This window comes from Arvicanthis niloticus, chromosome 4 (assembly GCF_011762505.2).
Source record: "Arvicanthis niloticus isolate mArvNil1 chromosome 4, mArvNil1.pat.X, whole genome shotgun sequence".
Taxonomy (NCBI): Eukaryota; Metazoa; Chordata; class Mammalia; order Rodentia; family Muridae; genus Arvicanthis; species Arvicanthis niloticus.
The window spans coordinates 50,089,744-50,103,072 of record NC_047661.1 but is presented as its reverse complement, the minus strand read 5'-3'; the positions used below and the strand labels follow the sequence as shown (position 1 = coordinate 50,103,072).

At 44.1% G+C, this 13,329-nt stretch overlaps 1 protein-coding gene across 1 annotated transcript; it reads right to left on the bottom strand.

The window, feature by feature from the left end:
- Positions 1 to 9,583: 9,583 nt before the first annotated feature.
- C4H3orf80 (chromosome 4 C3orf80 homolog) lies at positions 9,584 to 12,908 on the bottom strand. The gene has a single exon (XM_034500904.3). It carries the CDS (start codon positions 12,527 to 12,529, stop codon positions 11,786 to 11,788), a length of 744 nt encoding a protein of 247 aa, XP_034356795.1. The 5' UTR covers positions 12,530 to 12,908; the 3' UTR covers positions 9,584 to 11,785.
- Between the last annotated feature and the right edge of the window lie 421 nt (positions 12,909 to 13,329).

The window sequence follows — 13,329 nt, the reverse complement described above, 5'->3', positions numbered from 1 at the left end:
TCCTGAAAATTAACCAAGTCAGATTTAAAAAGTGAATCAGACAGAAACAATGTGAGTCACTTTTTCAAACCTCTTTTATCATTAAACATGTCTCCATCCTGCACGTAATCTGACGTCATTGTAGGTGCCCACACAAGTTCTATAACTTTTTTTTTAGACAGAATTTCTTTGTACAGCTGTGGTTGTTCTGGAACTCGCTCTGTAGACAAGGAGGCTGGCTTCCAACTCATAGAGATCTACCTGCCTCTCCCTCCTGAGTGCCAGCATGAAAGGTGTGCACCCATACCAGGTTTTAATGATATTTTTAATAATGGTTCCTTTAAATAACAAATTTAAATTATTTTGTTTGTGGGGAAAAAGTGAGGCTAATGTACACTAACACACCTTCTGACTCAGACGTACAAAATAGGGTTGCTGTTGTTCTGTGTCCATTGGAGCGCACAATCCGCCCACACTCATTGTTCTGTACTTGTGTCTGTCTGTCCTTCACTCATTTCCTCCCTCATCACCCTGGTCAGGTTTCCAGGACCAAGCTATGCAGGATGAGACATCTGGCTAGGACTGTTGAAGTTATTACTGCTTTATCATGATTTAAAAATGAAACGTCACCTCCACAGAATGTGCCGTTATAGTCAGAGACATATACATGCCCATATTTTATTTTGTTTGGTTTTACTCTTTAAGCATGTCTATATCACACGAATAGTTGGGAGCTGTTATAGACATTGCCCAATAAGAAAGGCTGAAATGAAAATTGGTACGAAATGTTATAGTACAGAAAGCTAGAAGTGATGCTATTCAGTGTATCGTGGTGAATTGTGTGGTATACACTTGTAACCTCAGTGCTTGGGAGGTGGAGATAGGAGGATCAGAAGTTGAGGTCATCTCTAGATACATATGGAGTTTAAGAACAACATCCTGGGATACATGAAACCCTGTTTTTAAAATCCAGAAAGGATTGAATAAGGAATGTAAAAGCTCTGAAAGAAAGATAAATGACTATCTTAGAAAGAGATAAATTGGCGAATTTTTGTAAGAGGCTGTTTCTGGGGAGACATGATCAAATATTTACTTCTTCAAGATATGAATCATCAACAGAACAAAGTAAGTCTACTGTCTAAGTTAGAGTTTTATTGCTGTGAAAAGATACGATGACCACAACTCTAATGAGGGACGACAGTTAACTGAGGCTAGCTTACAGTTTCAGAGGTGTCATCCATTATCATGGCAGGAAGTATGGCAGCAGGCAGACCAACATGGTGATGGAGACGAAGCCAAGAGTTTTACGTCTTGGTCTGCAGACAGCAAAGAGAAGACTGTCTACCTCACTGAGCATAGCTTGAACATATGTGAGACCTCAAAGCCTGTCCACACAGTGATGCATTTCCTCCAACGAGGCCACATCTCCTAATAATGCCAACCATTCAAACTAACACATGAGTCTATGGGGGCCATACCTACTCAAACCACCATATTCTATTCCCTGGCTCTCATAGGCTTGTAGCCATAACATAATACAAAATGTATTTAGTCCAACTTCGAAAGTTCTCATAGTCTATCCTGGTCTCATGGGTGTGTAAAAGTCCCAAGTTCAAAGTCCATTCTGAGAGTCATGCAGCTGTAATCACCTATACTAGCAAAATCATAGACAGGTCACATACTCTCAACATATAATGGCAAAGGATAGACATTACTGTTCCAAAACATAGGTAAAGGAGCAGAGTAAGGAAATACTGGACCAAAGCAAGACCAAAAACCAGCAGGGAGAACTCCAAATTCTGCAACTACATCACAAAAACGCTCTTCGGATCTCCAACTCCTTCATCTTTGTTGACTGCAACAAATTCTCTTTCTCTTGGGTTGGTTCCACTTCCAGTTAGTAGCTTTCCTTGACAGGTATCCCATGGTTCTGGCATCTCTGATATCTTTGGGGTTCTAAGGCAATACAGGCTTTACCTTCACAGTGTCACACACTGGCCTCTCTGGGCCACTCTCTGAAGGGACACCACTGTCGCACACCTGGCCTCAGTAGCTTTCCTTACTTGCAAAGAGAGGTCCCATAACCCCTTTCTTCTATTCTTGATTCTAAAGCCAGAACCACATGGTCAAAGCTGCCAAGTTCTACTGCTTGCTGTGGCTGGAACATGGCTCCCTTGTTCAATTACATCTTCACTAGCTATCTGTTTTCTATAATTTCCTTTACTGCTTAAGTTTGGCTGTCCTGGAACTTGTTCTGTAGACTGACCTTGAACTCAGAGATCTGCATGCCTCTGTCTCCTGAGTGCTTCGATTAAAGGTCTATTACCATGCCTGGACCTAAGCTTTTCTTTAACTTTTTTTTTTTTTTCACAAGATGAAAGTTTAGCTAGGTGGGATTTTTCCCTGAAGTCATAACTCTCTTAATTCCACTTAATATCTTCAATTGTTTATCTCCTTGAACACAGGATTTAGTTCTATACCACTTCCTGGTGCCTCTTTATTCCTTGAAACATACATTTTGTATTTTTTTCACAACTTGCTCTGTTTTATCAAAGATGGTTTTCATAAGAGTGAACTACAGGACAGAGTCTATATTTGACTATTTTGAGATTTCCATTGCCAATACAATTATTCTAAATCTCTTCACCCTAGTCTCAGGCAGACTATTTGGACAAGGTCAAAAAGCATCCACATCCTTTGCCATATCACAAGAACGATCTCTAGGCAACTTACTAAAATTCCTCTCCTCTGAAACCTCTTGAGCCAGGCCCCCACAGTTCAAAGCACCTTTAGTACCACTGCCTTCCAGGTTCCTACTAGAACTTCCCATTCAGTGTCCAAACCTTTTAGCTGCTTTTCTAATTCACAGTCCCAAAGTTCATATTCCTCCAAACAAAAACAGGGTTAGGCCTATCCCAACAATACCCTAGTCCCTGGGACCAATTTCCATCTTAGCTAGGGTTTTACTGCTGTGACTTTTTTTTTTTTTTAAAGATTTATTTTTATGCTCATTAGTGTTTTTGCTTGCGTATATATATTTGTGAGGTGTCAGAATCCCTGAAACTGGAGTTGTAGACAGTTGTGAGCTGCCATGTGGGTGCTGGGAATTGAACCTATGTCCTGTAGAAGAGCAGCCAGTGCTCTTAACCACTAAGCCATCTCCCCATCCCCCACAGCAACTCTTATAAAGGACATTTAATTGGGGCTGGCTTACAGTTTCAGAGGTTTAGTCCATTATCATCATGGCAGGAAGCATGGCATATAGACAGACACGGTGCTGGAGAAGGAGCCAAGCTTTCTACATCTTCATCTGGAGGCATCAAAAGGACTACCATAGTGAGCATAGCTTGAGCATATATGAAACCTCAAAGGCTGCCTACACAGTGATGCATTTCCTCCAATAAGGCCATGCCTACTACAACAAGGCCACACCTAATAATGCCATATCCCATGGGCCGATCATTCAAATACATGAGTCTATGGTGATCATATCTATTCAAACCACCACAACTACCGAAGTCTGACTTCGTGAACAGATTAGTTTATTGGGATTACCTATGGGAGCTCAGATGATTCAATGACAGCCAAAAACCCACTCCAGTATGGCTAATGACCAATGGAAGCTAGACCCTGATGTGCCACTAGTAGGAAGCTTGACAGCTCTGAGACTCTCTTCTCCTCAGCAGTCTTCACAACCTATGTAATATTGGGTAAGCCTGTGCTTTTGGTAAACACCTTAACTCTATTCCACTGTAAGTTGCAAAATGTGTGGACAAGCCAACAAGGGATAAATGAGTTTATGTTCTATAAAAGAATACTAGTTCTATTTCTGCTAATTTGTCTGCTGCATGTGGAAAGTTAGAGAGACATCCTGAGTCTTGGGAGTTGTTTGCTTCCAGAGGATTAAGGGAAGGAACTTCCAGGAATTGAATGTTTGAAAGGCAATTGCTATACAAGAATCTTCTAAAGCATAAGCCAGAAGCAGGAAGAACTCCAAGAGCCCTCATGAAGTAGCTGAGGACACTTAAGATGAAACTAGGACCCATAAAGGGGCAGAAGCTTTCAGAGTACTCTCATAAACACAGAAAGAGACCAGTGAACAAATAGATAGCAAGTGGACATAATGTCAACAGAACTCTTGGAACCATTCCAGAGAAGAATCTAGAACCAGAATCTAACAGACACAAGGAAGCTGCTGTGTTCCTAAAACAAAATCAGAATTAATGGAAGACCCAGTAGTTCTCAGAGCTCCCACAAACACTTAAAAGGAGACCTCATGGTGATAAGGTGATAATGGTCTATGGAACAATAAGGAATTTTGTGCTCTGTGTTTTCCAGACCTCAAAATCAGAACTATGAGGCTTCTAGGGACAACTGGAAAAATGCAGTAAAAGAGATCATAAAGGTTCCAAAACAAGCTGAAGTAGTAAGGGCTTCATGTCTCCCAAGTGGAGATGTGTGAAAAGCCAATCTCACCCAGGAGTTCGTTTAGGCTGCTCAAAGAGAAAGCAGAACCCAGAAAGACAGCAGAAACCAAGGACACTAAAACAAAGTGTCCTCCATTTGAAAACAACCCCATCCCAGCCTACTAGAGCCTCTGATTTCCTGTAACCAATACTCAACTTCCTGAAGTCAATACCTTAAAAAGCCTTCCTGCCCTCTGCCCTCGTGACTCTCCCTTCTCCCCAGCCCCATAAAAACCCTAATCTGTTAGAGAAGTTGGCTCTTTAGCTGTCTCCTGAAGAGGCTTCTGAAGGATCTCATGAACCCCTCACAGGTCCATGTAGCTGGTGAGCTATCTCATCTGTCTTCTCTTCTTACAAAGGGACCTAGAAAATATCACAGCAAATTGTGGAACCGAAAAAAGACAAACAAACCCAGGAAAGCTCCTGGGAAGAGATGTCAGTCAGTTGAATCTTTGACAGCAGCTAAGAAGCCTCTGAGATCATCTCTGAGTAAGACTGAATCCAGGGGAGATTGGAGAAGAACCAACAGGGAGACCTAGAGAACAGGACAAGAGAGGAGAAGCCTTGATCAGTGTCAAGAACCTCCTGACAATCCCAAAGTGGAACCAAGAATCACTAGAGAACATCAAGAGACTGCTGAAAACTCCTACGGTAAGTGCAAGAGATCTTGGAGGCATCACAAAGCTTATAATGAGGTTTGGAGAACTTGCTTATAGCAAGAAGCTCTTATCATGGATTCAGATACAACAGAAAAGCAGCATCAGAACCGTTGCATTCATTCAGGTATACATTCATACAGAATTTCTGTAATTCTTTCAGTTCATGTTGCTTATACACGTTTTCAGTCAAAAGCACATTGATAAACATCTAAAACCATGTTTTACACTAACCATGTAAAACACTAATTGTTTTAGTTAGGGTTTTATTGCCTTGAAGAGACACCAAGATGATGACAACTCTTATGAAGGACAATATTTAATCAGGACTGGCTTACAGTTCGGAAGTTTAGTTCATTATCATCATGCTGGGAAGCATGGTGGCACACAGACAGACATGGTGCTGGAGAGGTAGCTGAGAGTCCTACATCTGGATCCACAAGTGGCAGGAAGTGACAGCCACTAGGCCTGGCTTGAGCTTTTGAGTCCTCAAAATGCAGCCTCTAGTGATGCACTTCTTCCAACAAAGCCACACCTACTCTGGCAAGGCCACACCTCTGAATAGTGCCACTCCCTATAAACCTATAGGAGCCATTTTTACTCGAACCACCACACTGACCATCTATAATAGTGACTATTTAATAAAAGTGACCATCTACAACACTGACGTTTATAACATTGACCATCAAAAACAGTAACCATCTAAAACATTAGCCATCTACAACACTTTAAAATGAAAGAAAATCTTGAGCCAAGTAAGAGCTATTTTATTGAAACAGTCAAGCAATAAAGAAAAGTTCAGTTGAAGACTTTTCGGGACAGGGACATGCAGGACAGGGACATGCAGGATAGAACCCTAAGGGGGGGGCGGGGCGGGAATGGTATTTGCAAGTCAAATGGCGTTTGACAGTACATGTGGAGACCTGCTCCATTCAGCAAACACAGATAGGGATGAACTAGGATCCCAGTCAAGAAGACTCTTGTGATATTTGTGAATATGAATCCAAACCTGCAAGACAGTGCTAGTCATTAAAGAAGATCACCACCCTCCCCACAAAATGAGTTTCAGAAATGTAAACATCTGTCTTTTCAAACCATGGGCAGAGATGAGAGTAAAAAATTAGAAGATTAATTTGCAAAAGGCAAATAGAATGTCCCTTTGTTCCAGTCAGGACTGGTAAATGATAACAAAAGTCTTAGGTTGCCTCTGTGAGAAGAAAAGATTCATGTAAAGATGGGGTACTGTGAGGAGCTTCCAAGAACAAGGCCAGGAAGACTGATCTATGAAGCAAGACACTGAGTGGAACACGAAGAGAGGCAAACGTGTCATGAGGCTGCAGAAAGTTGGCAGCTGGCTAGTCCAAGGGTCATGGACATCAAGGAATACGCCACCCTGATAAAGTGTCCTGACTTTTGCTTGGTTGGTTTGTTTTTCATCAACCTGACACACACTAGAGTCATCTGGGAAGAAGCCTCAGTTGATAAAGTCCTTTTTATCAGATTGCCTGTAGGTAAGTGGGGCATTTTCTTGATTAATGATTGCTCTGGGAGGACCCAGCCCACTGTGGGTGGTACCACACCTGGGCAGGTGGTCCTGGGTTATACATAAATGCCAGCTGGGAGAGCCAGGAAGCCAATAAGCAGCTTTCCTTCATGGTTCCTGCTCCTCTCCTCCTGAGTTCCTGCTCCTACTTATCTCAGTGATTGACTATGACCTGGGCAGGACCTGTAAGCCAGATAAACAGTTTCTCCTCGAGCTGCTTTTGGTTATGGTGTTTATCACAGCAGTAGAAGGCAAACCAATGCAAAGAGTTTGCATCAAAATTAAGCCTATAAAAATAAGAGATGACACCTTTAAAACCAAGAAAAATAATCAGAATTAGTTTTGATTTGGTAACATCTTGGACTGATAATAAAAAATAAAACGCATACAAACTGAAGAACACATGAATAAATCTGGAAGGGTCTAATCCTTGGTCTAATGAAGCAAGTGTAACTAACGAGGAGGCAAAAGATAAAATAGTTCTTTAGACAAAAAATTTAATGAAGCTATTAAAATTATAAGATCATATGGAAGCATTAAAAAACAGTCAAGGGTAACTTCTAGTCTAGCCAATTAAACAGAGATCCTGCAAATACCCGGGTCACTCCCTCCTACAATCCTTCTCCCCATCCCCCATCTCCATCTCCAGGTGGGGACCCCTTGGGTATCCCCCTACTCTGGCATATAAAATCTCTGCAGGTGTAGATGCATCCTCTCCCACTGAGGCCAGGCAAGGCAGCCCGGCTAAAAGAATATATCCCAAGATCAGGCTTTTGGGAGAGCCCCACCGCTACATTTTTCCGGGACCCACATGAAGACCAAACTGTACATCTGCTACATATGTGCAAAAAGGCCTAGGTCCAGTCCACATATGCTCTTTGGTTAGTGGTTCAATCTCTGATAGCCCCAAGGGTCCAGGTTAGTTGACTCTGTTGGTCTTACTGGAGAGTTCCAATTCCATCAGGGGCCATAGTCCTTCTCCCAACTTCTCCATAAGAGTCTGCAAGTGTCACCCGCTGATTGGCTGTGGCTGTCTGCATCTGTCTAAGTCAGCTGTTGGATGGAGCCTCTCAGAGGACAGCCATGCTAGACTCCTGTCTGCAAGCATTGACAGAGTATCACTAATAGTGTCAGGGATTGGTGCTTGCCCATAGGATGGTTCTCAAGTTGAGCCAGTTATTGGTTGGCCAATCCTTCAGTCTATGCTCCATCCCCCGTCACAGGATGGGATCTTGTATCCAGGACAACAAATAGACTGTTGGTAAGCCAACATGGGTTTAACCAATACTTAGATAAAGCAGTATGCGCTAAGGAAACCACAAAGCAAACTGAGAAAAATTGAGCAGAAAGATAGAGCAATATATGAAGAAGTAATATATGCATAGTTTGGAAGCAAAATAAGGTCTCCGTTATGAAGCAAATGCAAAGGTCAAATACTTTTCCCTAATATAGAAGAGAACATATTTTTGAAGCAAGATAGGAGAAGTGTTGACCATCCTTTCCAGAATATCTAGATGAAGAGCAATAAAGAGATAGCAACAAGTCAGGGGCTATTGTGTTTGAGATCTAAAACCAGTAAGATCTCATCTTTTACCCAAAATGGCAGAGAGAAAGAGAGAGAGAGAGAGAGAGAGAGAGAGAGAGAGAGAGAGAGAGAGAGAGAGAGAGAGTTCTATACATAAAAGTTAGAGGGAAAAAGTTTAATGTTTAAAGAGGAAACACCTACTTGGCACAAAATATAAGCCTACAGAAGTCCCATGCAAAGAGTAAACAAAGAAAATGCTAGAAAAATACTGATTTGTAAGAGTTCTGATCAACAGGTGAAGCTGTAACTAGAGTGTTGTTGAATTACTGCAGTGAGAACCAACTGAAAATGATTCTGAGGAAAACCTAGAGACAATGCAGAGCAAGAACACAGGAGAGAAGAGAGAAGTAGGATATCAAAACAAGGGGGATATTTAACCCTATGTAACTAAGAAGTTTAGTGGGGGAAGCTGGCACTATTTGGGTTACTGACAAGCATAAGCGTTACCTCCTACCCCCATGATGTAATTCTTGTGATAAAATTAAAGTGAATTTTGTAAGTAAGAGTATGTAAGTAAAACCAGGCTCTATATGATTTTTATGAACAACCAAAGTACTGGTTTATTTAACACTCGACGGTTTTTATAGCATCTTAAAAGGGAGCACTACATCATCATTTCTGTGATTGGCCATATGAAAGGAAGGAGGGTTTGTTCTACTGACAATGAGTCACTTGGGAGAGATGGTTAAGGCTTGTTACTCAAAATTCACCACATACACTGTTTCTCTCAACCAGGAAACCCAGGTTATTTACAATTTATGAAAAGCCATTACAGAATAATACTGTATAAATCTGAACATCACATTCATGCTGATAACATATCAGTTTCAGCTCTGAATTGTTTTATCAATTCCACTTGAGAGAAACTCAGTACAAAAAAGAATATTGGGATACTTATCGTATTGTTAAGAGAGGCCATTTCCTTTATATTGCCTTTGGCCTTTACAGTTGCATTTCCCTTTCCTTATATAGCACCTTTGTGCCCTTTGGCATAATTGCAAATGTCATTTTGCATGGTTGGAGTACCCTTGCATTTGCAGAATGTGGCAATTAATGGCTTTTTAAAACTCATTCTAGCTCAAGAAGACCTTTTCCTTTGGTTATATTGAACTCTCATAACAAACTGCTTTTTATACAGCTAGTGATCACACACTCGTACCTTATTTGTACATATATGTTAATCTAGTGTGTACACTTCTGTGTTCTAGATGAGTTGCCATATTTGGAATTACCCTCTTTTCTTTCTTTCTTTCTTTCTTTCTTTCTTTCTTTCTGGCAGGGGATGGTGAGAAGAAAAGGCCTGAGCTTTTTCTGGAAAACATGGTACTCTTGAATTTATTTGGCTAAGATAAATATGCCCTGAAAATAAGTTCATTTTATGATTACTGATAGCCATGTACAACATATATCTGAGTAACATAAATATATAATTCAGTATAATTATGCTTGGTTAAATCTTGTATCATTTTCAGTTAATAGAATCTCAACTACTAGTGCCTTTCACCTGTCAGTTCACAGTTTAAAATGGCTTTTCAACAAGAGATATATATTTCACATTTTAATATGGTGTTCCACAATAATAAATCTGATAAAATTGTACAAAGAGAGCCAGGTATGGTGGCTCACACCTACAATCTCAGGAGTTGGGAGACAGCCAGAAAGACTGAGCTAAGTTTGAGGTCAGCCTGGGTTGCAGAGAGAGTCACAGGCCAACCTGGTTAACAAACTAAGCTCCTGTCTTTTAAAAAGAAATGGAAATGCACAGAGAAATAGTTTAGTGTTTTTCTGCTTTAATAACACTTCAGATGATTTTCTTTAATGACAGGATCATTAGCTTTGAGAAGTTTAAAGCAAACCATTCTTTTTATTATAAGTCATACATTAAAAAAGTTCCCAGGACATCAGACTTTTTCAATCACCCTTTAAAAGTTAAAAGTAATCAAATCATTTTTAAAAATACAAATCAGACAATTGAGGATTTCTTAGGCCCGTCCAGTTTCTTCAATCATTGAGCCACGTGGGTAATCTGTCTTGACAGCTGGTACTCTTCACACTTCTCCAGGGGAAGCTGCACTCCTTGTCACCCTGTCCTTTCATGCTAGCAGCAAGCTGCCACAACAATGTTGCATACAATGTATATAGTAGTGTACACAGACCATACTATATGCACATTATATATGATGCATTAAAATGGATCTTATTACCCTTTGCTTAAAGGGAATGTCCCAGAATGATAGATCTAGTAAAATGATACTGCTTAAATTTAATAAATATAGTTTGGGTGGCTACATCTTTGCTCATTACTGCAAAATTTCAGGTTTAAATGAAAGTTACAGGTCTGTTTTTATGTTTATAATTACATTGCAGAATGTATCTCAGATGAAAAATAGAGAAGGAAATACAGGCAAGCCATCTTGTGCCATGGTGTAACACATATATACATATACATCTTATACATATATGATCCTTTTACATATGATTCCATGATGAATGATACAGTTAAGAGCTAGGCTACACAATGTACATAGTTATTATAAAAAGTTATGTATTATGCTTCAGTACTAAAAATAAAATATATTCTCAAATAGTGAAAATAAGATATCCTTCATGTTTTTATGTCACATTTCCTGCTTGACCCTGCCTCCCTTAATGAAATGATGTCCAACACTATATTAAACAATGACAGCACGTGGGCGATTTCTTGACGCTAACTGGCCTAAACTAAAACTGATTATCTTGTCAACTTGTTGAACTGTCTAATGCATGATAAAATATAAAAAGAAAAGACAAAATAAACGGTCTACATACTGAAAAATCAAAGTCTGTCGTTACCATATTACACATACGGTCTGGATTAATTAGTTGCTACATCTTGAAAAGATACAGCCACTAAACCATCCATCATGGTACCCCGTCCCCAATAAACCTGTGAACCATCAACTGTAACTATTTGCTTGGCCAGGAAGACACCAAAAGGTTTTCTGGGTCCTTCTCAAGAGATCCCCTCACAGCCAAGCGCTGCTTCCACAGACCCGCATGCCGTAGTCATGGACCACCACTGGTCGTGGTCCAGAGCCAAAGGCTCTTCACCATCATGTCCTGGGAGACTGTGACCCGGACACGCAGGAGAGCAAGGAATGGACCTGCACTCTTTCGAAAGCTTTTAACCTTAAAGCAAGCCACTGGTCTCTAGACACACCAAAAGGTTTACGCATTCTTTTGGATTGGAGAAGCAGGCACTTACAGTGAACACAAGGGGAGGTATGGCAGAGGGCGGGGACGACTGTCCAAGAAGAGCTGGGGGGCTAGTCCAAAGCCGTTGCCCCGCCGAGCTGCCCAGCCTTGAGCCCAAAGAAGCATAGAAGAAACACAGATTCCCCGGGAAGCGAGAGGGAGGGGAACTGACCCCGACCCAGGAGCGGGGCTACTGGCTGTGCGGGGATGCTAGGTGTGGTCAGAGGCAGTCAGTGGCGGCCTCCAACACACCAGCTGTTGCGTGCCATACGCAGCCCCCAACCTTGTACCGTCCCGGCGATCCCCATGAGGCTCCCTGCGCTCAGATGAGCGGGAAACGGCCCTGGCCGCCGTCGGTGTCCCCGGCACTGCCGCCTCGCGGGCAACCGAGCACCGACACGGGCAACACGACCTCCGCAGGGCTGAGTTGCTGCAGCCGCATGGACTCCTCATAGGTGGGCAGGTACTTGACCTCCTCGTAGCTGGGCAGCTGGAGAAAGACCGGAGACACCACGCGCAGTTCGTGCTCCGAAACGCAGGAGGGAGGCAGGCGTCCGCCACCTCCTCGGCCCCGACCACCGCCACTGTCCAGCAGTGAGTCCTGCGAGCCCGCGGCCACCTCGTCCTGCAGCAGAGCGGGCGAGTCGTCGTCTTCGTCGGGTGGCCCTGCGGTCCCCGGCGGTCCAGCACCCCCGGGAGGCCCTGGTCGTGCCTGGCCAGGTCGCGCCTGGCCACGCGGGTACCTGCGTGGGCTGGGGCAGATGATGCGCTGCAGGAAGTAGCCGATGGCGAAGAGCACCAGCAGGATGAGCAGCCCAGAGAGCTTGCGGACGAACCAGCCCACGTTGTCCAGGAAGGCGTGGAGTGGCAGCTTGCAGCAGCGCACGGCCGTGGCGTTGGCCGAGTCGCAGCAGCGCTCCCGCTCGCCGCACGCCAGCTCCGCGCAGCCCCCGCCGCCCCGCGAGGGCGCCACCAACGCCAGCGCCAGCAGCAATAGCAGCGGCAGCAGCGGCGGTGGCGCTGGAGCCACTGACAGGCCCTCGGCGGTGACCCCTGGACCCCACATGGCCGGCGCAGATCTCCGCCGGCGTCCGGGACCGCGAGGCTCGGAGCTCCGTCTGGCCCGGGCGCTGCGATGGTTCCCGCGCGCGCCGCCTCCCGCGTCCCGGCTACCTGCGGCCCGAGCGATGCTCACTTGGCCACACTGGGGCGGGAGGAGGAGCCCGGGGCGCGCCGAGGCTGCGGGAGGCGGCTGCTGCTCACCGTTGTCGCCGCCTCGGGAGCCCGTGACCTGGAACCGGAGCGCCTGGGAGCCAGGTTCCCCGGCGAAGCGTGCGGAGCCGGGAGGATGAACAGAGCCAGCCTGCGCTGGGTCTCTCTGGGCAACTCGGCCGTCGCCGGCCGCCCTCTTCTTTCGGCACCTGCGTACCCCGCGGCGCTGGAAGGGTTAAGGCTGAGCTCTCAGCCCCGGAGCCCCTTGATCTTGATTAATTCAGCCGGCGCGCTCTTCCCCGCCAGACGGGCGGGGCGCGCTCTCTCACTAGCGTAGGTGTCTCAGTTTTAAGTGATTGGATTTCCCCGGGAATATTATTTAAATTGACTCGGACCGGGTTCTGCTTACCATCTTTCTTGTGATCTTTCTGATTAAAAATGGATGATGGCCATTAATGGCCAGTGCAGCCCCGTTGCTGCCCTAAGGTTCCAGGGTGGGAACTGCTGGATAGTTCTGCTGACAGGTAGGTCCAGGTTGTTGGGGAGCCGGGACCCTAAGAAACTTCAGAACAGGTAAGAATTCTTTGGAGAGGCTCAAGTTACAGCCACAGAAGTAACCCCAGAGGGACAGAGAAGCACTCTGTTGAGGTGACC